The sequence below is a fragment of the Symphalangus syndactylus genome, chromosome 8 (assembly GCF_028878055.3).
Source record: "Symphalangus syndactylus isolate Jambi chromosome 8, NHGRI_mSymSyn1-v2.1_pri, whole genome shotgun sequence".
Classification (NCBI taxonomy): Eukaryota; Metazoa; Chordata; class Mammalia; order Primates; family Hylobatidae; genus Symphalangus; species Symphalangus syndactylus.
The window spans coordinates 132,768,304-132,796,020 of NC_072430.2; the positions used below are offsets into that span (position 1 = coordinate 132,768,304).

General features: G+C 35.9%; 1 protein-coding gene across 5 annotated transcripts in view; it reads right to left on the minus strand.

Moving 5' to 3' along the window:
* SPHKAP (SPHK1 interactor, AKAP domain containing) overlaps positions 1-27,717 on the minus strand; it is a 195,162-nt gene that overhangs the window by 103,316 nt on the left and 64,129 nt on the right. For all 5 annotated transcript variants that reach the window (XM_055290859.2, XM_055290860.2, XM_055290864.2 and 2 more), the window contains one exon: positions 17,461-17,568. In XM_055290859.2, the coding sequence (XP_055146834.1) occupies positions 17,461-17,568 (108 nt within the window). The remainder of the gene's footprint in view (positions 1-17,460; positions 17,569-27,717) is intronic.

Genomic DNA, 27,717 nt, shown 5'->3' on the forward strand with positions numbered 1-27,717 from the left:
TGGAAACAACTTGGCCTTAAGTCTCAGAAGAGACTTTGGACACTGGACTTTGAATTGATGCTGAAATGAGTTGAGACTTTTGGGGACTATAGGGAAGTAATGATTGCATTTTTCAATGTGAGAAGGATATGAGATTTTGGGGGCTAGGGGCAGAATGATATAGTATGGATGTTTATCCCTTCCAAATCTCATGTTGAAATGTAATTCCCAATTTTGGAGGTAGAGTGTTGTGGGAGGTGTTTTGGTTTGGGGGCAGATCCTTCATCAATGGCTTAGCCCCAACTCCTTGATGATGAGTGAGTTCTAACTCAGTTCACGTGAGATCTTTTTTTTTTTTTTCAAAGGGTGATCACCCCCCACCTTGTTCTCTCTCTCATCATACAATGTGCTGGCTCCCTTTTTGCCTTCTGCCATGATTGTAAGCTACCTGAGGCCTCACCTGAAGTGGAGCAGATGCCAGCACCATGCTTCCTATTTAGCCTGCAGAACTGTGAGCCAATTAAATATCTCTTCTTGATAAATTACCCAGTCTCCGGTATTCCTTTATAATGACAGAAGAGCAGACTAATACATATGGCAGCTGTAATTCATCTATATTAAAAATAGTAGTAACATGCAGCTAGAGTAAACAGTCCAATCAAAAGTCAGAGTTTGTAATACTGGATAAAAAGCAATATCCTATTATGTGGTGTGAATAAGAGACACAGTGGAGTTTGAAGGATATAAATAGGTTGAAAGTAAAAGGATAAAAACAGATTAAAAATTAAAAAATGCAAAAGCAAGAATTAGAAAGCTAGAGTGACTATACTAATATCAAGCAAAATAAACTTTAAAACAAAAAATGGAGGTCAACTCAAGATGGATTAAGGACTTAAAACTAAGACCTCAAACTCTGAAAATTCTAGAAGATAACATTGGAAAAACCGTTCTAGATATTGGCTTAGGCAAAGACCTCACAACCAACAACCCAAAAGCAAATGCAATGAAAACAAAGATAAATAGCTGTGACTTAGTTAAACTAAAGTACTTCTGCACAGCAAAAGGAATAGTCAGCAGAATAAACAGACAACCCACAAAGTGGGAGAAAATCTTCACAATCTATACACCTGACAAAGGACTAATATCCAGAATCTACAAGGAACTCAAGCGAAATTAGCAAGAAAAAAACAAATAATCCCATTGAAAATTGGGCTAAGGATATAAATAGACAATTCTGAAAAGAAGATATACAAATGGCCAAGAAACATAAAAAAAGTGCTCAACATCGCTGATGATCAGGGAAATGCAAATCAAAACCACATTGTGATACCACCTTACTCCTGCAAGAATGGCCATAATCAAAAAATAAAAAAAAATAGATGTTGTCATAAATGTGGTGAAAAGGGAACACTTCTACACTGCTAGTGAGAATGTGAACTAGTACGACCACTATTGAAAACAGTGTGGAGAGTCCTTAAAGAACTAAAAGTAGAACTACCATTTGATCCAGCAATCCCACTACTGGGTATCTACCCAGAGGAAAAGAAGTCATCATACAAAAATGATACTTGAACACACATGTTTATAGCAGCACAATTCTCAGTTGCAAAAATATGGAACCAGCCCAAATGCCCATCAATCAATAAGTGGATAAAGAAATTGTGGCATATATATATGTCATATATATATATATATATCTATATATAATATATACAGATATATATCACTACTCAGCCATAAAAAGAAACAAATTAATGGCATTCACAGCAACCTGGATGGAACTGGAGATCATTTTTTGAAGTCAAGTAACTCAGAAATGGAAAACCAAACATCACATGTTCTCACTCATAAGTGGGAGCTAAGCTAAGAGGATGCAAAGGCATGAGAACAATACAGTATTCTTTGGGGACTCAAGGGAAAGGGTGGGAACAGGTTGAGGGGTAAGAGACTACAAACTGGGTTCAGTGTATACTACTCAGGTAATGGGTGCACCAAAATCTCACAAATCACCACTAAAGAACTTACTCGTGTAACCAAATACCACCTGTTCCCCAAAACCTAGGGAAATTAAAAAAATAAAACAGCACAGTGAGTTACTTCACTCACTAGGAAGGCTGTAAGCCAAAAGACAGATAATAACAAGTTTTGGTGAAGAAGTAGGGAAATTGAAAGCTTCCTATACCACTAGTGGGAATGTAAAATGGTGCAGCTGCTTTGGAAAACAGTTTGGCAGTTCCTCAAACAGTTACATATAGAGTTACCATATGATCCAGCAATTCTACTTCTGGGTTTATAACAAAGAATAATAAAATTATACGTCCACAAAAAACTTGTATGCAAATGTTTATAACAGTATTATTCATAACAGTCAAAAAGTAGAAACAATGCAAACCTTCCTCAACTCATGAATGAATAAACAAAACCCACACAATGCAATATTACTTAGCAATAAAAAGAAATACAATACTGATACATAATATGACATGAATCACCTTGAAAACATGCTAAGTGAAAGAATCCAGACACAACAGGCCACATATTGTATGATTCCATTTTTATGAGTAAACAAATTTATGGAAAGAGAAAATAGCCAGGTGTGGTGGCTCACGCCTGTAATTACAGCACTTTGGGAGGCTGAGGTGGGAGAACCACTAGGTCAGGATTTCGAGACCAGCCTGGCCAACATGGTGAAATCTCATCTCTACCAAAAATAGAAAAATTAGCTGAGAGTGGTGGCGGGTGCCTGTAATCTCAGCTACTCAAGAGGCTGAGGCAGGAGAATCGTTTGAACCCAGGAGGCAGAGGTTGCAGTGAGCCGAGATCACTCCATTGCACTCCAGCCTGGGTGACAGGGCAAGACTCCGTATCAAAAAAATAAAAAATAAAAAAAAATAAAAAAAGAGAGAAAAATAGATAAATCTATTGGGACAAGAAGTAGATTAGCAGTTGCCTAGGCCTAAGGAGGATGGTATGCTTGGGAAGTGATGACTAAGCAAAGTGGAGTTTCTTTTGAGGTAATAAAAAAGTTCTAAAATTGATACAAATGTGACAGTCTTGCGTGTATTGAGAATAACCAACAATCTAAATATCTAGGTACTTTTGTATAATACGAATTTTAGGTTTTCAGCATGGATTAATAATGCAAATATCTTAAGCCTCAAATAAACATGATAATCTTATAATGAATAAATTGTACCTTATGAAATATTTTCTTAAAATTATAATATTTGGAGCGGGGAATCAACCGGAATATTTTAAAAGTGATGTATTCACTGCTAAGAGCTAGTGGATTTAAGCTTCAGGCCTGGCTTTACTGCTAATTTATTCTGTGGCCTTGAGAAATCTCTTTTCTTCATTGCTGTTTTGTTTTCTCACCTGAAAAATGAGTAGAATGGGCAATATATCTTCTTAGGTTTATTATAGCTCTTGGGTTCTGCGATTTCACAAATGGAAGCTTAGTCACTTAGTTTGGCAGAATAGAAAAACACTTGTACATTCTATTTGTTTAGCATATGGTGCAAATACATTCACCAGTTGATATTTTATTTTGGTCCTATCACTAGGATCTGACAGATGATTATTGTAAGAGTGTTTCCAGTGTCAAAATGTGCCAATGTCAAAGTGTTTTTCATTGGCCTGGCATTTTGCATGCCATTTAAAAAATTAGGATGAAGATGGTGAATCAGCTCCTTTGGAATTAATATCCAGTTCAATTAAAAAGTAAGAGCCATGGTCTTGAATTAGATACTAGATTGACTCAGCAGCCCCTGGAGGAATTATGTGATGCTGAGGGTGGCAGTTGGGAACTAGGAATGCAGTTATTCATACCACGGTAACCTTAAAATATATCTCGGAATTAGGTGCTGCAGAGGATTTTGGGAGAAAAAGATACCAGTGACTTTTCGAGGTTGCTGGGGTCTTTCTGTTTTTTTTCTGTGTTTGTTTGCTTTTGATTTTTGCATTTTAAATATTGAGAAGAAATATGTGGGGCTTTAAGCAACAAAATAGTGACACTGGGGCTCAAAAGACATAGCCAGAATTGCAAAATCAAAACAGCTTTGATAATCAATTTAAGATGAAGGGTGAGGGAGAAAGTGTGTTTCTCAGGATTGTAGATTGGAAAAACGTGTAGATTCCATAACTGTCAATAGAAATGGGAAATTTGAAAGACAGAGGATATTTTTGGACATTTACCTTTAGTCATGTTGAAACAGGACATTTTGGCCATGTGCAGATGGGAATACCTAACAGGCACTTGGGCATCAAGTCTACAGTCCAGAGATGGTGGTTATGCATAAATAGCTGTGGCTGAAACCAGGGGATATGGAGTGAGGGCAGTGAGCGAGAAGCAACCAGGCTTTTGGACAAATCTTTGGGAAATATCACATTAAAGTGCCTGGTGGGGAAAACAGAAGTTCAGGTTGGAGACAAAAAAGTAATGATCCCAAAGGCAGGAGAAGAATTAAAGAGAGACTAGTGTTTTTAAAGCCCTGGAGAAAATAGCTAATTTTCCAAGCTGTGTGGGGGTGTGAGTTCAGTTCTACCAAGAGCTAAGTAATATAAGCAGTGAAAACATGTCAGTAGATTTGGTGACACTAATAAGAGAGATTTCAGCAAGATGGTAAGAAACGTGAGCTAGAGAGTAGAGATAGTATACTTTTTAATTTTTTTTAATTTGGTAGTAAAAGAAGAAGGGACATAGTGGCAGTTTGACAGGGGGTGAAGGTCAAGAAAAATATTATTTATTTTGTTATTTGATTTTAGAGGGCAGTTGGAGAAACGTAAGTATTTATAGGATGGAGAACTGTATGCAAGAATATCAGAGTGTAGTGGTGAATAGCACTTTCATTAACAATGATGACCATTTGTTGTCTTTTATGATAGAGCAGTTTTGAAGGAGCATGATATTAAAGTAATTGAGAAACCAGCTGTCAGTTCCAAATAAAGCAAGGGCAGGAAATTACAGTAAGTTTCCAGGGAATTAATCTGAATTTAAAAATTTGGTATGATTGTCACTGAATTGTCCTGAAGAAGAAATGCTTTAAAGTGTTAAGTAATGTTTAAAAATTTTGCATGAACGTGAGTAGATTGAAAACATCAGCAAGAACTTATGGGGCAGCAAGTGGGTACCAGGGGACTTCAGACTAATAAAACGTGGGCAAAGGAACATAGATGTTTGAAGAATGGCAAGCATTCTAATGAAACTGGGAAAAGGGCAGTGACTGGGAGTGAGGGCTAATCAGGAGGCAGTGTGGAGAGGGCAGATGTAGAAGACTTTGAATTGGATACTTGGGTGCAAATATACCTACTGGATTAATTTTTATCTTTTGGATCACTCTCTTGGTTGAGTTTTCATGAGGTAAACTGCTTGCTTATCAGAATCACACTTTCAACAGAAATATACACCGGTCCCTCAGTGTACATTGGAGATTGGTTCCAGAACAAAACCACCACCCCTGCAAGCCCTTCTCCCCACCCTTGAGCATGCTAATATCCCCTGCATATTCAAGTCCCACAGTCTGGAAGGAACTTGCACATATTCAAGTCCCACAGTCTGGAAGTCAAGCCTGGAAGGAACTTGCCCATACGAAAACTGCATCCCGTGAATACTCTATTTTCCATCTGAGTTTGGTTGAAAGAAATCCACTCGTAAGTGGATCTGTTCAATTCAAACCCATGCTGTTCAGGGGTCAACTATGTGTGTGTGTGTGAGTCTGCCTGTGTGTCCACCAACGTTACAGATGCTGTGGTGCTGCTGGGTGCTGTCTGGAATAGAAAATGAAAGCTGTCTCTGGTCTATAAAGAAGTATAATATGTTAAGTTTGCAAAGACAGAAATTTTGCTTCTACTTTTAGCACTTTCTCATTTCCTAACAAACCTCTAGAGTGAGCTTGTCTTATTTTTACAAAAGAAAGAAGTCATACTCTGGAGTCTCTAAACTAAAAAAAAATACATCCTGGGGGTGTCACTAGTCAGATCCATCTTTAATTCCTTCTATTTTAAAAATTTACCCTGAGAATCGAGGTGTTTTTCTTTTTTAAGCTATCACTTCTAACTAGTTTTACTAAGATTTTGGAAGAACTGATTAAGACAGACATGTTAATCCAAACAAATAATTTTGCTGAAGAGAAAGAGAAAATTATGTAGTCAGTATCCTTGAAGTTTAAAGGTATTTTAATGAGAAACATTGTTTATTATTGGTTTTCTTGATGGACAGGCTTTCCTCTCAGAGAATAATTGCTATAATCACAGGAATTGTATAAAATTTGAAACTTGAAGCTATTCTGAGCTATTTTAATAATGTACTCTTTGTCAAAATGAATTAAAAATGGTTGAGAAATGGTATAAAAACCCAAGTTTTAAAAACACACTACGATGTATTCATCTAATTCTATTTTTAGTGGCAAAAATGTCCAGATACATAAAACATTTCATTATATATTTGAAACTAAGGCTTACATACTAAAATAATCATCTCTTGCTATTTTGGGGACCCTGGGACATGCAGATTATTGACCGAGCACTTCTTTTTTATTTTGGTGAAATGCATAATTTTTTTTCAACTTTTATTTTTGGCTCAGTGGGCACATGTGAAGGTTTGTTACATGGGTAAATTCTGTTTCATTGAGATTTGGTGTGAGAATAATCCCATGACCCCTGGGTACTATTGAGCATAGTACCTGATAAGTAGTTTTCCAACTCTTGCCGCTTCCCACTCTCCATCTCTAGCAGTCTCCAGTGTCTGTTGTTCCCATCTTTATGTCCATGTGTACCCAATGTTTAGCTCCCACTTCTAAGTGAGAACATGTGGTAGCTAGCTGAGGACAAAGGCCTCCAGCTATATCTGTATCTGCAAAGAACATGATTTTATTCCTTTTATAGCTGTGTAGTATTCCATGGTGTATATACACCACATTTTCTTTACCCAGTCCACCATTGATAGGAATCTGGGTTGATTCCAGATCTTTGATATTGTGAATAGTGCTGTGATGAAGAGAGACGAGTACATGTGTCTTTTTGATAGAATGATCTATATTCCTTTGGATATATACCCAGTAATGGGATTGCTGGATTAAATAGCAGTTCTGCTTTAATTTATTTGAGAAATCTCTAAACTGCTTTCCACAGTGGCGGAACTAATTTACATTCCCACCAGCAGTGTATAAGTTTTCCCTTTTATCTGCAACGTTGCCAACATATGTTATTTTTTTAATCTTAACAAATAGCCATTCTGACTAGTGTGAGATGGTATCTTATTGTGATCTTGATTAGCGTTTCTCTGATAATTACTGATGTTGAGCATTTCTTCATATATTTGTTGGCCACATGTATGTCTTCTTTTAGGAAGTTTCTGTTTCACATGCAGACATATGTTTATTGTGGCACTATTCACAATAGCAAAGACTTGGAACCAACCCAAATGTCCAACAATGATAGACTGGATTAAGAAAATGTGGCACATATACACCATGGAATATTATGCAGCCATAAAAAATGATGAGTTCATGTCCTTTGTAGGGACATGGATGAAGCTGGAAACCATCATTCTCAGCAAACTATCGCAAGGACATAAAACCAAACACTGCATGTTCTCACTCATAGGTGGGAATTGAACAATGAGAACACATGGACACAGGAAGGGGAACACCACACACTGGGGCCTGTTGTGGGGTGGGGGAAGTGGGGAGGGATAGCATTAGGAGATATACCTAATGTTAAATGATGAGTTAATGGGTGCAGCACACCACCATGGCACACGTATACTTATGTAACTAGCCTGCATGTTGTGCACATGTACCCTAAACCTTAAAGTACAATTAAAAAAAAAAAAAAGAAATGTCTGTTCATGGCCTTTGCCCATTTTTTAATGGGGTTGTTTTTTGCTTGTTGATTTTTTAATGGGGTGGTTTTTTGCTTGTTTATTTTTTAATGTGGTTATTTGTTTTTTGCCTTTTGATTTCTTTAAGTTCCTTATAGATTCTGAATATTAGATCTTTGTTGGATGTATTGTTTGTGAATATTCTCTCCCATTCTGTAGGTTGTCTGTTTACTTTTTTTATAGTCTCTTTTTCTGTGCAGAAGCTCTTTAGTTTAATCAGGTCCCACTTGTCAATTTTTGTTTTTGTTGCAATTGCTTTTGGGGGCTTAGACAAACATTCTTTGCCAAGGATGATGTCCAGAATGATATTTCCTAGGTTTTCTTCTAGGATGTTTATATTTTTAGGTCATACACTTAAGTATTGAATCCATCTTGAGTTAATTTGTATATATGGTAAAATGTAGGGGTCTAGTTTCTTTCTTCTGCACGTGGCTAGTCAGTTACCCTGCATCATTTATTGAACAGGAATTCCTTTCCTCGTTGCTTGTTGTTTTTGTTGAAGACCAGATGGTGGTAGATATGAACTTTATTTCTGGGTTCTCTATTGTGTTCCATTGGTCTATGTGTCTGTTTTTGTACCAGTACCATCCCGTTTTGACTACTGTGGCCTTGTAGTATAGTTTGGAGTGGGTAATATGATGCCTCTAGCTTTGTTATTTTTGCTTAGAATTGCTTTGGCTATTCAGGCTCTTTTTTGGTTCCATATGAATTTTATAATAGTTTTTTTCTAATTTTGTGAAAAATGACATTGATAATTTGATAAGAGTAACACTGAATCTATAGACTGCTTTGGGCAGTACGTCCATTTTAATGATATTGATTCTTCTAATCCATGAGCATAGGATGATTTTCCCATTTGTTTATGTCATCTATAATTTATTTCAGCAGTATTATGTAGTTCACTTTGTAGAGATCTTGCACCTCCTTGGTTAGACGTAATCCTAAGATGTGTGTGTGTTTGTGTGTGTGTGTTGTGTTATTTGGCTCTCATCTTGAGTGTTATTGGTGTATAGAAATGCTACTGATTTTTATACATTGATTTTGTATCCTGAAACTTTATTAAAGTTGTTTATCAGCTCTAGGAGCCTTTTTGTGGAGTCTTTAGAATTTTCTAGGTATAGAATCATGTCATCAGTGAAGAAAAATAGTTTGACTTCTTTTTTTACTATCTGGATGCCTTTTATTTCTTTCTATTGCCTGATTGCTTTGGCTAGGACATCCAGTACCATGTTGAATGGGAGTGGTGAGATTGGACATCCTGTCTTGTTTGTCTTGTTCTAGTTCTTAAGGGGAACGCTTCCAGGTTTTGTTCTTTTAGTATAATGTTGACTGTGGGTTTGTCAGAGATGGCTTTTATTATTTTGAGGTATGTTCCTTTGATGCCTAGTTTGTTGAGGGCTTTTATCAGGAATGGATGTTGTATTTTATGCAAAGCTTTTTCTGCATCTATTGAGATGATAGTATGGTTTTCTTTTTAATTCTGTTTATGTGGTGAATCACATTAATTGATTCATATATGTTCAACCAGCTCTGCATCTTAAAATTAAAGCCTACTTGATAGTAGTGAATCAACTTTTTGGTGTGCTGTTGGATTCAGTTTGCTAATATTTTGTTGGGGTTTTTTTGCATCTATGTTTATCAGCGATATTGGCATGCAGTTTGTTGTTGTCGTTGTGTGTTTGCCAGATTTTGGTATCACAGTGATGCTGGCTACATAGAAAGAGTTAGGAAGGAGTCCCTATTCCTTTATTTTTTGGAGTAGTTTCAGCAGGATTTTGGCACCAGCTCTTCATTGTACCTCTGAGAGAATGGCCAAGCACTTTTTATAAGAGTGGCCCAGAGCTCAGCCCAAGCCGCTTTCTCTATCTACACACTCTCCCTGGTTGGCTGATCTTTACTTTCTGCTGGTCACTCTGAAGACCCTCAAATGTCTATCTCTTGTCCCGATATTGCCAATAACTCCAACTTAACACTCAACTATTTTCTTGACTTCTCCATTTCAATGACTAAAGGACATCCAGCATCATCCCCACTTCCTACCTCCAGCCCATTCTCCCCCTCCTTAGTCTTCCCCTTCCATACACTAGAAGCATCCATACACCTAGGAACTCAAGCCATAATCATTGTAGTTATTCCTGATTTCTCTCTTTTCTTCAAGCAATTCATTAACATATGCTGTTTAACATACATGTACAATTTTGTAGCCTACATTTTATATACAGTTACATTATTGGCCTTAATTTCCATGGGTTTAAATATTTCTTGCAAATCTACTTTATGAAGGATGCACGAGTCTTCATGATGTGGATGTCCAAAGTTTATTTCACCATTCCTATACTGCTGGGCATGTAAATTCTCTCTTAAGTCTTGCCATCACCTGCTGTTAAGTATATTGAGTACTTATCTGATGCTCACTGTGTGTAGGCACTGTTCTAGCATTTTACCAGTGATAACACACTTAATCCTTGAATCTATGAGGTAAATACAATTATTATCTCTATTTTGCTGACAAGGAACCTGAGGCAGAGAAAGACTAAACTCACTCAATATTACATAGCTGGAAAGGGGAGCCTATGGGGTTCAAACCAGTGGTCTGACTCCAGTCCCAGGTTCTAAATTGAACAATTCTGTTTGCTTAGACATACCATTTTGTACCACAACCATATTTTATACCAGTCTGCATGCAACTCTGGTCATTTCTTTAAAATATGTCTCTAGAAGTGGATCACTAGTCATACATTTAAAATGCTTTCTGTGAAACATATTACAAAATTATCCTCCAGGAAGATTATACAACTTTATCAATTTATACTCCCCCTGTCAGTTGCTGAGTGTCCTCTGTACTGTGCTTACATTAAATTGGGTGTAATAATTTCAAAACTCTTGAGCAATTTACTCAAAATAAATGGTATAATAGTTATAGTCGCATCTCTTTGATTACCAGAGAAGCTTATTTTTCTCATGTGTATGCTAACAATTGTATCTTTCTATATGGCTTTTGCAAACTTTGTTGCTGGAATTTTCATTTTTTTCATATTGTAGTACAGAAACTCATTATGTATTGAGATTAATACTTGAGTTTGTCAAATACATTGCTTACCTTTATTTTAAACACAATTGTCATTTGGTTTTTAAATTATGTTTATGTTATTTACTGAAGAATAGACATTTTAAAATTGGCTTCTGCAGCTGCATGATACTTAAATAGTCATATAGACAATCACCTATATTTCACTATAAATTACTTTCATCCTATTAATTATTGGGAGTCTCACTCTACTTACCTAATACTTAGATATATATTGTAATTCTTTGAGCAAGTAAAACAAAGTCAATGATCTTAATTTTTACTATGTAGAATTCTACCTACAACCATAAGATCTAATTTGGAGTCAATTTTAAATAAAAATAAATTTGTAAAAACTTTTTCTTTAATAGTTTCAGGATCCAAGATGTTGATAAATGTATGGAGTAAGTCTAAAGCCTGCACTCCATACAGTATTTACCGAATATACTCTAAATCAACGCTGCATTGTTTGGCAATCCACTTCAAGTTTAGCCTTCAAGTTGTTTACTAAAAGTTCCTCAATTTTTTGTTTGTTTGTTTGTTTTGAAACAGGGTCTCACTCTGTCACCCAGGCTGGAGTGCAATGGTGTGATCATAGCTCACTGCTGCCTCGAACTCCTGGGCTCCAGTGATCTCCCACTCCAACCTCCCAAATAGCTGGGACTACAGGTGCTTGCCACCACATCTAACTAATTTTTAAAATATTTTATAGAGATGGGGGACTCATTTCTTTTGCCCAGGCTGGCCTCAAACTCCTGGGCTCAGGCGATCCTTCCGCCTCGGCCTCCCAAAGTGCTGTGAGTACAGGTGTGAGCCAGGCCCCACTCTTCAGTTTCATGTTTCACTTTTCTTGGTTTCTGTTTCTTCCGCACAACCTTCACGGATGTTGAGTCATCTGGCCGCCATGATGAGTGACTCTTTTCTCCACCGATGTTCTGTGTCATGCTTTTCCCCCAACCCCCGAGAGAAACCTAATTCATTGTCTTCAAGAGGCTTGATAAAGTTTAGTAGAAATTTCATTTGACTGAAAGTCAGAAAGTTTCCTCTGGGCCTGCTGGATTTGCTGAGGTGCCTCAGGAACTGCTGCAAAGGGGAAGCCACACAGATAGGCTTGGGGTTTCCCGCTCTGCCTCACTCAGCTGCCTTGCTTTATTTGTTTCCTCTAGAGCTGGATTAAGCAGCAAGCCTCCCAAGTAGGTCCCTTCTGCACCCACCTAAGGGGGATGGGCACGAAAATTCTTGAAAATACGTTAAAATGGAAGAAACAGAACTTATCCAAGGGTCTCTCTCAGAGCGTGGTACCGGCTGAAGTTGGCAGGAATAAGCCCTCCATGGTGGCAGCTGGGAGCTGCCTCCCACTCTGCCCTCCACAGCCTGCTGCTTGCTCAGGTAGCTCTTGATGCGTAAACTGATTCCTAAAGTGAGTGGGTCCAGCTGAATATAGGACCTTTATTTTGCTCAGAGGCTGGATGACTTCTGCCATTAGCATTTGCTAGGTTCTTACTTTTCTAAGACAACATTTAGCTCCTTCTTAAAAACTGTTAAATAAGTATTTAAAGAATTAATTCAGTACCCACTGTACAATACGTACTGAACTAAGATTCCTGCAGGTCTCGGTTCAATCCTGGTTTTATGTATTTACATTCCACACTGAAATGTGTAGAAATTAAGGGGCATCATGTCTGCAATCCATTCTCTGGTGTTTCCATTAAAAAAATTATATATGTACATTTTCACAGAAACACATGTACATGCAGAGAAAAGGATAAAGCAAACGTGGAAAATTGTTAAAATTTGAGGAGTCTGGGGATCCTCTGCACTCATTGCAATTTTTCAGTAAGTCTAAAATTAAAGAAGTAATAATTTTGAAACTTGATTTTTAAAGAAAAAAACACTAAAGCCTTCTTCAAAACTTGGTAACTATCTGCACTAGATAATTTAAAATGTCCTTTCACAGTTCTATAATTATTATATTATATATTATATAATGACTATATATTATATGTTATATCATTATATTATATGATATATTATATATCATATTATATATTATATAATATATCATTATTTTATATATTATACATAATATATCATTATATTATATTATTATATAATATATCATTATATTATTATATAATATATCATTTTATATTATTATATAATATATAACTATTCAAATTATAATATATAGTAATATTTCTTTGATCACGTGAGTCTAGATTCTTCCATAGAACAACTTATCAACTGTGGTGTTTGTCAAATAGGGCTTAGGTATATTTGGAGAAATAATATAAAACACGAATTATATGAGATGTCATTTGTCATTGTTTCTACTGGATTGCATTAGCACAGAAGACTCACAGAGCAGCTCTAAAACATCTCAGTTTGGCAATATCACGTGAGGAATGTTGAAGGCTGCTTGAGAGCTTTATTTGCTTGTTTACAAATTTAAGGCAGATATAACACATTTTTAAATACTGTGATTCATCAATTAAAATGCATGCTAGAAAAAAGATATAATTTGTTTGGAGGATGATAGCTGGTAGTCTTCAAATAACCAATACGAAAACAGCCTGACAGTAACTCTGAATAGAAATAATGTGAATGGTCAAGGTAATGTTAATGAAGTATTAAACCAAAAGATGTTTTCTGAAAAGTCAAAAATTAAATTCTAGTAAACATGAAAAAGCAGTGGAAGATTTTTAAAGAACTAAATTTTGCTTTCTTTCTTTTCTTTTTTCTTTTTTTTTTTTTGAAACAGGGTCACACTCTGTTACCCAGACTGGAGTGCAGTTGTGGGATCATAGCTAACTACAGCCTTGAACTCCTGAGCTCAAGCAATCCTTCTGCCTCAGCCTCCTGAGTAGCTAGGACTACAACATCTCACTATGTTGCCCAGGCTGATCTTGAACTCCTGACCTTAAGAAATTCTCCTGCCTTAGTCTCCCAAAGTGCTGTGATTATTGGCGTGAGCCACAATGTCTGGCCTAACTTAACTTTTAATCAAAAAAAAAAGTCAAGAGTACTGACAAGTTCAATTCCTACCACTTATGTAAAGGACCTCTATGAAGATAATGTCTCAGCTGTTGGGTTTTGGAGATCGGCTTCCAATTCCATTATCTTACCCCTCATTTCCTTTCTTTTAAATAATGAAGTTTAAAAAATGCCATGAAGCTTAGTATATGAGTATATTTTTTCAGAATAGCAAATTAGAAAAAGAAATAAAATTATATTGTTTGATAGGAGACTTTAATTAGAAACACATAAGCACAGTTTTTATGGTTTGGCTGTGTCCCCACCCAAATCTTATCTTGAATTGTAGCTCCCGTAATTCCCATGTGTTGTGAGAGGGACCCAATGGGAGATAATTGAATCATGGGGGTGGATTTCCCCATACTGTTCCGGTGGTGGTGACTAAGTCTCATGAGATCTGATGTATTTATAAGGGATTTCCCCTTTTGCCTGGTTCTCATTTTGTCTTGCCTGCCACCATACGAGTTGTACCTTTTGCCTTCCACCATGATTGTGAGGCCTCCCCAGCCACGTGGAACTGTGAGTTCATTAAACCTCTTTTTCTTTATAAATTACCAAGTCTTAGGTATTTCTTTATCAGCAGCATGTAAACAGACTAATACACATAGCTTTTGAAAAACTATTGAAGATGTCTTTGGGGGGCTTCTGAGCCAGACTTCCTGGATAGTGGTTCCTGTTCCGCATGCCTATCATATTTCTAGCTGCTCCAAACTGCTCTTCACTAAGACTTCTTATATTAACTGTGAAATGAGTGCAGTTTCCCACTGAAGAAATGACTATAACTCATCATTTGATGCTTGAGAACAAACAGGGGTACTGAAATATGTACACAACACTGAATATTTTCCAAGTCTGAGACTGTCCCTCAATAAAAATATGATGTGGACATCTTGAATTCAAGAAACTTTGCTACCTCTGACATACTGAGATCAAAGAAACCACACATCTAAACACTAGAATTTCATTACAGTGAATACCAAACCAATCACAACTGGATATGAAAACGTTGGCTACTAATTTTGGTCAGGATGAAATAAGTTAAAGAAGCAAGAATAACCTGGAGTTGGATCCCCCCAGAGTTATGAACAGCTTACAAAGCAATAGTAACTGAATTGCTACAGGTTCCTCAGATTCTCTTGTGATTATATGTAAAGACATTTAAGTTTGGGATGATTTTATAAAACTATTCTTAAAATTAAACTTTAATGAGAATATTATTTTAAAATATAGTCTATTTTCCCTGTTTAAATTATACTCTCATTTGCATGCTGATGTGGAGAACTGGTTTTGAAAAGGAATTAAGTCCTTATTCCTTGACGATTTTGGTCACTGCTTCTGTGTAGCTATTTTGCTCATGAATTCCTTGTCCTAGTCCATCACCTCTGTGGTTTACTTCTGTTTCTTCTGTAGGTAATAATTTCCCTCAGGAATGTGCAACTCTGGACATCGAAGTTTCTTCTACCCATCCTAGAAATATGTGCCAAGCCAGAAAGACAGGGGATTTGGAAATTAAGAAAAGCAACTACAGGACACTTTTGAGAGATTAGGGTTAGTTTTTCATAGGGACCCTGAAATTCCCTTTAGGTTTAGAGTCCTGGATGCTTTTTAAAAATGTTTTAAGTTTTAAATTGACAAATAAAATTGAATATGCTTATTGTGTACAACAAGCTATTTTGAAATATACAGTGTATACATTCTGGAATGGCTAAATTGAACTAATGAACATATGCATTAACTCACATAATTATCATTTTTTTTGGCTGAGAACACTTAAAATCCATTCTTTTGGCATTTTTCAAGAATACAACATATTGCTACTAGTTACAGTCACCACGTTCTACCATAGACCTCTTAAACTTATCCCTTCCATCTAAATTAAATTTTATATTCTTTGACTAACATCTTCTCAACCTTCCCTGAATCCATTATCTCAGCCCCTGGTAACCACCATTCTACTCTCTACTTTTATGAGTTCAACTTTTTTTAATTCAATTTTTCATTTTTGTGGAAGTTTCAATTATTACAAACTATTGGGAGCAAATGAATCTTCCAATATGCCTCTTACTTGTGTATAGGTTTTTCCCATTTTGGAAGGAATAAGGAGAATCATAAAGGCGGGATCAACTAGCTGAACCACACTGATACCATCTGACACTATAAAGGGACTACAAATTTAAAGTTAGCATTCTAATTGTAGCTCTGAAATCCAGACCCCCAACGTATACTCTTTGCCCTTCACTACACAATTTTTAGTGCCTCAACTTTAGTGAGTTCTCCTGAGAGACTTTTTATTAGGAGCTGTTCAAATGACAACTTTGACCAAAGTGTGTCTGCCGATAGCTTTTCTTCTCCATTTTACAATTTATAGCTGTGTAACTAGAGATCTGTATCCACAAATGCCTAGATTTTCCAACTCATCTCAGAACTGAATTTGCAAAGAAGATATCACTTAAATTTTGGCCACTTAATTCTTTGTGTTTTCCCCAAAGAATCCTAGCCAGCAACTAATTTTCTGGATAAGGGATCAAAAGTACTAAAAGTAGCAGAATCATAAACCTTTGCCTAAACAAAGGGATTGACTTAAGTCTATTGAATGGACTGCATTTCTTGTGCAGTGTGAAATGTAACATCCTCTGTCTGCCAGTTCTGGTTCTTTAGTTCTGCTCATTATATATAAAAAGCCTCCCTATCCCATATTCAGCTTCCTTTTTTGTTTCTTTTAACAGAAATGCTGGCATGCAACTTACCTCCAGGAATAGCTCAGAGCTGATGCTCTCAATTTAGTCATGCGAATTACATTACACTTTTCTCCTCTTTGGAAACAGTCTCCCCCAATCTCTGTAATCATGACCCCATTAGAGCTAGGTGATTTCAATCAAAATGAAACATATAGTTTTTTCTAACATATAGGAAGGAACATATTCTACCATAATATCTAATCACATTCCAAGCTAAAAGAATTATATTGTTTATCTGGAAGAATATCTTTTCCTTGGAAAAGAAAGTTTTGTATGTAAAGCTCAGCTTCAATATATTAAAATGCATGCCTGTTTTTTTTTTTAGGTTGGAAAGTTTTTTTCAAGGTTTTCAAATAATGACTGTAACATATAAGAATGATGAACATTTGTAGACACTTTTCATATTAGAATATATCTACTAGCAGGTGATATAAAATATACTGAAAAGAATACAAGAGAGTTGTTGAATGGCTTTTTACTTCTCATCACACAATTCTATTTCTGAATCTTTTTCCCAGTCATTTTTGAAAATATAAACATTTTTTCTATTAGATAACTTACCTGTTAAAATGAGCAAAATGGGGATAGAAACATTAGCTCTGCATGCTATTTTGTTAACAGTCCATATAAACCAGCTATGTATTTTCAAAGGAATTTTTTAACTTGGTATTTAATGAATTATGAAACTTTTGGTCCTAAACATGGGTATATGTGCCCGTTTCCCTGCTTTATCAGACAACATCCCAAGAATTCTGTGTACTTACAGAAGCACAGTTTTCAGACTTGTCTTCTACAAAACCAATTTGGCAGGGCATCCTCTGATTCTGCAACCAGTAGTCTGTTGACTCCAGCAGGCTATTGCTGCGAAGAACCTGGGGGAACCCAGAAAAACTCAGTTCTTATTCAGCAATGCTTTCTATCTAAACAGCAGCTTTTTTTTTTTCTTATAAAAAAAAACCTGTAGGTGTTTTCTTTTCCTCAGAGCTTCTGCGTGTTAGAAAAAAACTTGCAGGATGATAGCACCTCTAAAATGTATAAAATATCCAGCCTAGAATTAGCTTGAGAGAAATACATTAATGTTAACACGGATGTTCTCTCATCAAATCCAATACCCAGAAATGTCAATTGTGTAGCTTTTGCATAATTTGCAATCAAATGATTGTTTGGGGGGTATGGCTCTGTGGGCAATGGGGATCAAACTTCATTTAGTGCTAGTGTTCTTTCACACTCCATAAATATTTTCAATTAACAAAATGTGGGGTTTTTCCTTTGATGGGATATCGATTCTTCACTTCTTTTGTTCTGCTAACATAGCTTTGAACTAGTGTACAATTTTTCTAGAACACCTAAGGTACTATGTTAAGTTTAAAAGTTGTTAGAAATAACTTAGAAACAAATTGCATTAAATACCATTTGCCATTTAGAAATAGCATGGTATGGCAAAAATAATTGGAATACATGAATTAACAAAACCAAATATGACTTACAAATATCTTATTTTGGGCTTGGATTCTTAAAGCAAGGAAGAACAAGCATATTTTGGAGCTGAGATATTTTGAAGATAAAATATTATCAATAACTGCTAATGTCTTTAAATTATCCAAATATTGTCTCACACCTGTAATCTCAGCACTTTGGGAGGCTGAGTGGGTGGATCACCTGAGGTCAGGAGTTCGAGACCAGCCTGGCTAACACGGTGAGACCTCGTTTCTACTAAACATACAGAAAGTTAGCTAGGCATGGTGGCGCGCCCCTGTAATCCCAGCTACTCGGGAGGCTGAGGCAGGAGAATCACTTGAACCCAGGAAGCAGAGGTTGCAGTGAGCTAAGATCACACCATTGCACTCCAGCTTGGGCAACAAGAGTGAAACTCTGTCTCAAAAAAAAAAAAAAAAAGCCAAATATTGTATAACATTTTCTTCATCTTTTTAAAGATTACCAGTGATTTTCTGGTACCCTCTATTTTATTAGGGTATATGTCTGCTAATACTTGACTACTACTTTCACTTAAACAACATAACAGATTTAATCAGTTTGGTTAATGCCACTAAAATAGGATGGTACTTCAATTACATTTCATTTGTATGACAAAAGATTGTGTTCCCTTTTTCTGTAAAGATAGAAATACATTACTTTTGGCCTCTGAATACAGTTAACTATATCTAATTCTGACACATTTTAGATGAGTAATGTTACTCATCTAAAAATAATGAAAATTTATTAATGATAAATGTTATCATTTATAAGAATATAAAATATAATCATATATCAAAATAATACCATTTATTATATTAATGATAAATTTTCATTAATAAATTTTCATCATTCTTTCCCAGAACAGTACAAAGAGACCCTTTGTGGATGAGCAAGTAATTGAATGATAAACCTGGACTATTACTGCAGACTGACGTTGGCTAGGGAACTTCTCAGTTCTCTTAAATATTTTACCTAAACTGGTTCTTAAAGCGTGGGCTAGGACCTCTCAGGGTTCCTGAAATCTTTCAGAGAGAGCAGCAATCAGACTACTTTGATAATAATACTAAGATGTTATTTGTTCTTTTTGCTCTTGTTGTCTCATGTATATTCCATGGAGTTTTCCAGAGGTTACATGATGTGTGACAGCACAACAGACTGAATGCAGAGGCAGCTAGGACAGCTCAGCTGTCTTATATCAAGTCAGACATTAAGGAGATTTGCAGACATATGAATTGAAATCACTCTTCTCGCTAAAGGGTTTTGTTTTGTTTTGGAAAACAAATATTTTTCTTAAAAATATGTTATATAGGATAATGAGTTTATTATTATTTTAAAATTATTTTGTCAAATAATAAATTCTTATTTAATTTAAATTCTGTTTTATTATTTGAAAATAAAATAAATAAAAAATTTTCTTAGCTTTAATTTGTAATTTGGAAATTAGCAATAAGTAAAATCTATATAAACAAGAGTTTCTTGAGGTCCCTAATATTTTTCTTATAGTGCAAAAGAATTTTGAGTTAAAAAAAATTGAAAACCATTGACCTAGATGAACTTTATTTAAAGCAGAAAAAGACTCTAAATCCACATTCACTTTATGCCGTTCACATGCCTTTCCCTTTTATTTCCAGCATAGAATAGAGTTTAAGAGCAGCAACATTAGTGGTCTAACTGGGTTGAAATCCTAACTTGGTCATTAGTAGCAGGGTGACCTCAGACAGATGACTTAAACCCTGAGTTTCAGTTTCCACAGCTGTGAATGTGGATACTACTCATCTGGTGGGATCACTGAGGATATTCAGTGAGATGATATATGGGAAACACTGTGCCATGGAAACGGTAAGCTATTCTCTCAGAACTTGGGTTTTACTGTTACTATTTGAAGGTGGCTGAAAAGGAGAATAGAACATTGGATGCCTTCTGTCTGAAATGACAGGACTGAAAATATTTCAGATGTGTGATGGCAAATTTTCTTTAGCAAATATTCTGGTTTGAGGTGTAATTTTAGTTATGCATTTTGTAGTATTAATAGTTACAGCTACTATTTTTGCATGCTTAGAATATGTTGAAGTTGTGCTAAAATTTTCCTATATATATATTTTTTCACTTTTTCGTTTAATCTTTTTTGCAACGCTATATGGTAGGAATTATTTTAAAGATACGAATCTTTACAGAAATTTTCAGGTTGAAAATGAAGACCTTGAGTCCCAGAAAGATTTGAATTTCTGCCCCAAGTTGTTCAGCGCCTGACTTTGGATGTGAAATTACTGAAAAGGGCTGTCTTATATACCCATACAAATGGGTATGATTCGGGGTAGGTTTCCAAAAACTTATCTGCATCTATTTTTTTTGTAAATAAAACTACATTTTCTTATGGACTTCTACTTTAGTTAGTTTTCCATTAATGAAATTCTGAGGTGACAATTTTCTTGAAAGAGAGGAAACTTTTTGTGATGTAAATTATATAATGTAATTAATCTACTTGGCAAGTATTATCAGTATTTTAATTTCTCAAAGGAAAGTATGATTTTACACCCACTTGAGTTATCTTTAAGCCAACTGATGTTATCATGCTTCTGCTCCTTGCCTTTCTGTGATCCCTAGATTTTAGAACACCCATCAATAAAACAAAACACTCGTTAACTCTGCGTCATAAGAACATTAAAGATTTAAAATACAGGCATCATCGCTTCTCAGCCTTTTGGCTAAGATCAAGTGCAAAATACAGTCATCAAATGAATATACTAGTTAATAATGTCTTACAATGCAGTTTAACAAATATTCTGACTAAGAATCACTTCGTAGTCATTCTAGAGCTCACTACTCAAAATTATATCCTGTACCTTGTCTACATTCTGAGATATTTAGGACACGTAATACCATGGTTACAACAAAATATTTCAACAGAGAAAAGCAACTGTCACTTATCGGTATCAGACTTAGGAAGGTGACAGAGTTCAAAACACAATTCACTTGGTGCTTTCAGAAAACTGGTGTGCTGGGTGGATACGTTTTCCTGGTGAAACACAGACAGGCAGAGGGGGACTTGCCAAAAGTCATCAGTCTGAAACCTCCCACTGCGAAGATTCCAGAGCTATGAAAGGGGCTGTCTGAAGATGAGGCTAGCTGGGAGAAGAGCTGGCTACCTGTGGGATTTCACCTGCACTTAACTTCTCTAACAGAGAAACGTGCACAGACAGATTAATCTGCCGAGTCGTCAGCAGGTATTTTAAAGATACTAATTTTTTTGAATCTATTTTAAAAATAAATAACTAAAAATATACAAAGATCTTGCTCTGTCCTATCCTAGAAGTGAGGAAAATGTGAAGTGCTTTAGAGACCTGCTCATTCAATGAAAAATTCTAGAAAGATTTGTCATTTGACTCTTCCATTTCCCTGGGATGCTGTGCATCTTTCCTAAAGCACATCTTTGCTTTAGAAGAAACAGAAACAGCAGAATAAGGAACTGGAATTGAAAATAAAACCTAAATCTTGCCGTGCATAAGAAGAAATGTTTGGACGAGAGCTTCTTGTTTGGTGAGAATATTCATTCGCCACATAAATGCAACTTTAAAATTTTAATTTTATCATCATTAAAAATTAGTTCATCTGATTATATCAATAATTAAAATAAGATATATTTTCCCAAAATTTCATTAACATTTAGATGATTCATTATATTTATATTTATATTCTTTAATTATTGACCAAATAATAGTACATTTATTGAGAACTCTCTGGGCTAATGCTCTAACCTACACTATTACCTGAATTAAATTTCTAGGTTTGTGAGGTAAATTCTCAAGGCTAACATAGATAAGGTTCTTAAAACAGTGCCTGGTGCATCCTAAGTGCCCGATAGGCATTAGCTATCATCATAGTTACTATTTCCTTTGCCCAGGCTTAGAGGGATCAATACTTTATCTAGTTTTTGCAGAACTAGAATTTCAGTCAGGCTTCCAGACATTAGAGCCTCCACTAGGGCAGTGTTCCACTGAAATTATATGGCTTCTCATTTTCAGGTTCTACCAAATCCCAGTCTATGCATTTACTCATCTCTCTCTCTCTCTCTCTCAGCTCAGGTGTGTTCAGGAGGCTTGAATTCCAGTCCTGCTCCTTGTTAACTGTGTAGTTAAGTCCACTAGCTCCCGGCCTCCCTTTGCCTTTCGTAAACAATTAAAGCAAATGATCTAAAGGCCACTTCTATACCAAATATCATGTAAGTCTCCTCCTCCCTTCCCCTTTTGCTCCTCCTCCCTCTCCTTTTCTCAAATAGTATGCATTGAGAGCCAAATAAGCAAAGAGAATGAAAATGCAGACTTCAGTAAACCACTTAGCATCACATGTAAAGCAATTTTAGCCTGCGAAAAGCTTTTAGTTTCATGGCTTGGACAAATCATTAGGAAAAGAAGAATGCTTGAAGGAAGAATATGTGCTTGAGAATTCCACAATTTCGAAGCTTTATGAATATATTCTCCCTGCTGAGAGAGTTGCTTTCCGAGAAGGAAAAGAGAAAAACTCACCAGGCTCTCAACGGCTCATTTATTTATCTGCTATTTTTAGTTACCGACTTACTTATTTTAGATGAAGAGCTAATAATGAATGTTTTGTGTGTTCACAAATTTGAAATAATAATGGCACATTTTCTTTTCAAATTTCATGAGTTCAGTAAATAAGGTTAGGAAGGTCCTTTTGCTCTACATTAGTTATGTTTCTTTTTATATAGAGAACCAAGTTGAAGAAATTTAGTATGGATTGGACAGAGAGGGAGAAATAGACTCTTAGTAACCTGGACACAGCCCCAAACATCACTGAGCAATGTCTTAATATTTTTTAAGTAATTTAAATTGGAGAAGACAGTGACTGGTGGTTAGTCATGGAGGTTTGGAGGCAGAACTGAAATTAAATCCCATTTCATCTTATTGAATGAGCTTGGGCAAGTCGTTTAACTTCTGTGGGACTTAGTTTTTACATCTATTACATGAAGATAATTAAAGGCATTTCAGAAGTTTATTCTAAGGATCAAATGAGAACATGTTTGTAAAGGGCTAGCCTCAACAGAGTATGCAATTGATACATGGTTGCTATTAGTATCAGAAATGCAGGAAAATTTAGACAATATCTGTTTCATTGAACATTTTCTTGGCATCTTCACAACATTTGACAATTCCTCTTCTTTTATTATTTATGATGTGCCATTCTCATTTTTCTCCTCCTGCTTGCCTCCTCTCCTTCAGTCAGTATCAGTCAACCAATGCTCATTGAGCTCTTCTGATGTGAGCACTGAGAATATTAAGAGGGATAACTTTACTAGAGAAAGAACAAGCACTCTGACTGTGATAAAGGAAATCTGGTGCTTTGATCCATGACAATCCAGGTCAGCTATCATCAAGGATGGACTGGTCAGTTCTCCCTGGGGGAAGGGATGGCAAAGGGCTTTGCCCTTGACTAGAGCGTTGAAAGGTGGATCTGTGTTGTCTGGATTTATCAGGGCAGGTGGAAATGACATGTCTCTCTTTTTAGCTAGTTTTCCTCCCCAGGTGCCGTAAATATAAGTATTCCTTATAGTTTGGTCATCAATGTGTTGGTCTTTCCACTCCCATCAATCATTTTCCTTATCTCCTTATCATTCACGGAGTCTCAGGGAATTAATTACCACCCGGAGGGATGACTCGCTGATCTGTAGCTCCAGGTTTAACCTTTCTGTAGAGCTTGGCTTTTTGCACTCCTGTTAGTTATTACTTTTGGATTTCTTGCTGTCACCTTGGACTATTCATGTCTACATACGTACTACCTCCTTCTCCACTTCCAGTGCCTGAAAGAAACCTGACTTCCTGACTTCCCTATTTGCAGTTGATGTCAGGACAATTCTCCCAGTTACCCTGGCTTGAAAATTCGGTGCTATCTGGAACATCTCTTTATCTATTTCCTGTCTTATAGTCTGCTCTCCAAAGTTTAATTTGGAGAGCAAATTACTTAACAATTAGCAATTACTTAAGTTCTTTCAATTACTTAAAAATAGCAATTTTTTAGTGCATACCATGGATTACTCTCCAGGTAATACGACAGTGAGTAATATGTAACTGATCTCCATATTTATGGAACTTAATATCTGGCATGGGAGCCAAACAGAAAATAAAGGAGCATTGAAGTACACACTTCATTACACACTGTGGTGGGTATCATGAAGAAATAAACATAGTGCAGTGATAGGGAATAAAAGGGATGGGGATTGTTATGGTCTGAATGTGTCCTCCTCTCTTCCCACCCCGCCCCACCAACTCATAGGTTAAAATCGAATCCCCAATGTATTGGCATTAAGAGGTAAGGCCTTTGGGAGGTGATTAGGTTTAAAGGGCTCTGCCCTCATGCATGGAATTAGTGCCCTTATAAAAAAAATGCTTGAAAGCTTTTTGCCCTTCTTCCATGTGAGGACATGGCAAAAAGCCACCATCTGTGGAGAATGAGCCTTCATCAGACACTGAATCTGCTGTCACCTTGATCTTGAACTTTCCAGCCTCTAGAACTGTGAGCAATAAATTCCTGTTGTTTGCAAATTACACAGTTTAGCATATTTTGTGATAGCAGCTCTCACAAACTAAAACAGAGATGATACTTGAGAAAGGAAGTTAGGGAAGTCTGGACACACACAAAGGTCATATGTATTCGTATTGTAATTCTCTCATCTTTCTATCTTCCTTATCTCTGAAATCCATCTAGCTTACTAAAACCAAAATAAAGAATAAAAATGTAAGCTTTGAAGACAAATCTGGTTTCAAATTCTAATTCTTCCATTATTTAACTGTTCAATCCAAGGCAAGTCACTTAACTTCTTTGAGACTCAGTTTTCCCAAAAATGAGGGTGGTATTTCTACTCAAAATGAGGAATCTTTTGTAGACATTAGAAATAATGAATGCATATAGTATCTGATTATTTCAAGTGCTCACAAAGAGTAGCTATTTTTATTACTAATATTATTACTAATGTTATATAGTTCTCTCATAAGACTTTAACTTCAATTGACTAACTGATCCAATAAATATGACTGAGGACCTTCTAATCCCATCAGCAACTAAGCTAGGTTTTGCAAAACAAGACAGAAGGACAATATTTGCTGTGGGTGAGCCCAAAGTTTTATGGGCTTTTTGCCAAACAATAGGCTAGCATTCAAGACAGAATAGATTCTAATTCAGCTCTCTCCTGCTAATCTTTTGATGAACGGTGACTAAACTCCAATGTTTAAGATACTGCATTTTGCCCAATTTAGACGTTCCTAGGCTTTGTCTCAGATTATCTCCCTCCATAAATGCTCTGCTGTAATCCACGGGTTTAATAAACAGCTCTACCATATAGCCTTTATGATGCACACATTTTTTTTTCATATCATTCCACCTGCTTCCTGAAGTTTTCATCAATGTTCTTCCCCAACCCTCAAGATATAACTGAAACTGAGCCTGTCCCAATATAAATATTTCTTTGTTCTTGTAAAGTCTTTGTAATACAAACAAAATGTCTTCCTCAAAATATTGGAAGGTGCATGCTTCCCAGTATATATGAGTATTATATAAGTATATACGTATTCAATTTGTGTCCCACACTTTTCTCCCTACATGCCATTGGTACAGAGCAGCTGCTTGCTGTTTGACATCAAAATCTCTTATCAACATATCTTGAATACATTTATTAGACTCTATACTTGATGATAACTTTGGACAGTGTGATGTTAACTTTCGAATGAGACACGAAGTATTAATGAATGTGTGCTGGAGATGTGGAGAGAAAAAGCAAGTGGAGCAGTAAAATAAAGGAAGCCAGAGAAACCCATTGGAAGAGGCATGGGCATCACTCAGAGGAGGCTCTGCAGGCTCCCGTTGCAGTTCTAGGCTCTTTCTAGGGCACTCAGTTACATTTTCTTACACAAGAAGACTGCGATGTGAGTGGCTCATTGGATTTGAATAGTGAATGGTGAAGATGGAGAGGAGATGATTGGAATGAAGGCAAGTACTAAGACACTTTGACCTATTCGCTTGGCAACATAAAGACATCTTTACTCCAGGTAACATTTTCTTGATAGAGATACCACATTCCTACAGAATTCACTTTTTATGTGTAAAGTTCTATGAGTTTTGAAAAATGCACATGGTTGTGTAACCAGCAGCCGAATCAAGATATAGAACAGTTTCATCACCTTCCTCAAATCCATCCTTCTCCTTTCAGTTAAATGTATCCTAAGTCCCAGCCTCTGGCAACAACTGATCTGATTTCTTTCCTTTCATTTTTTTTTTCTGTAGAAGGTGAATAAAGAAAATTGCAAAATTTTATTGGTGCGTTGAAAAGAGGACCTGAATAAGTGAAAAGTTGTGACAAATTAAGGGAAAAAATTGTGACATACTGAGAGATGAAAAGACAATATTTTAGCTTTATTCTAATATATGATCTGATTTGTGTCCCTATACAATATTACAGCTTTATTCTAATTTATTGATTTGATTTGTATCCCTAAAATGTTGCCTTTTCTAAAATGTTATGCAGATGGAGTCCTACAATATGTAGCCTCTTATGACCTCTTTCTTTCTCCTAGCATAATGAGTTTGAGATTCACCTATATTATCGTGTGCATGAGTAGTTATTTGTTTTCTTTTATTGCTGAGTAGCATTCCATTCTATGGAGATACACAGAGTTTTTTTTTTAAGCCATTCATTAGCTGAAGGAAATTTGTGTTGTTTCAGTTTGGGGCAAATATAAATAGAGCTGCTATAAACAGTTACCTACAGGTTTATATCTAAATTTAAGGTTTTGCTTTTCTTGGGTAAGTACCCAAGAATGAAATTACTAAGTCATATGGTAAATTTATAAGAAACTGAAAAAGTGTCCTTTAAAGTGGGTTTACCATTTTCCATTTCCACCAATAAGTTATGAGAGTCCAACTTGTCCCTATCCTTGTCAGTACTTGGTGTTGTCAATTGTTGCTTTTACATTTATTTTAGTCATTCTAACAGGTAATAGTGGTATTTATTTGTGGTTTGTTTTCCTTTCCATTGTAAGATATCTTTTTTCTTTTCAAGATAGTTTTAAAATAAAAAATTAAGCATGGATTCCATATTGGCTCATATCTCATTCAAAAGTATTAGTTAGACTCTATATTTAATGTTAGCTTTGGAATGCTATTATAAAACAAGGATAATGCCATCCATATTAAGTTTTCATTCATTCTTTCATTCGACTACTTGTTAAGCACCTGCTGTCTGTACTAGGCGCTGTTTATTTAACTGGAGCATTGGTGAACAAAACAAGAATAACAACAACAAAAAAAACATTTTCCTTTTCATTCTGTTGTAGGAGGACACATCATAATCACATAAATTATAAATAAGCATATATGTCAGATAATGAAAACTACTATGAAAAGAAATAAAGCCAGACAAAGGGATAAGGAAATAAGGGATGCTATTTTGGAAAGTATGTCTGGCAGGACTTTCTAAGGATGACATTGAGCAGAGATCTGAATGAAGTGAGAAGCCAGCCACACTCCCATCTGAGGGC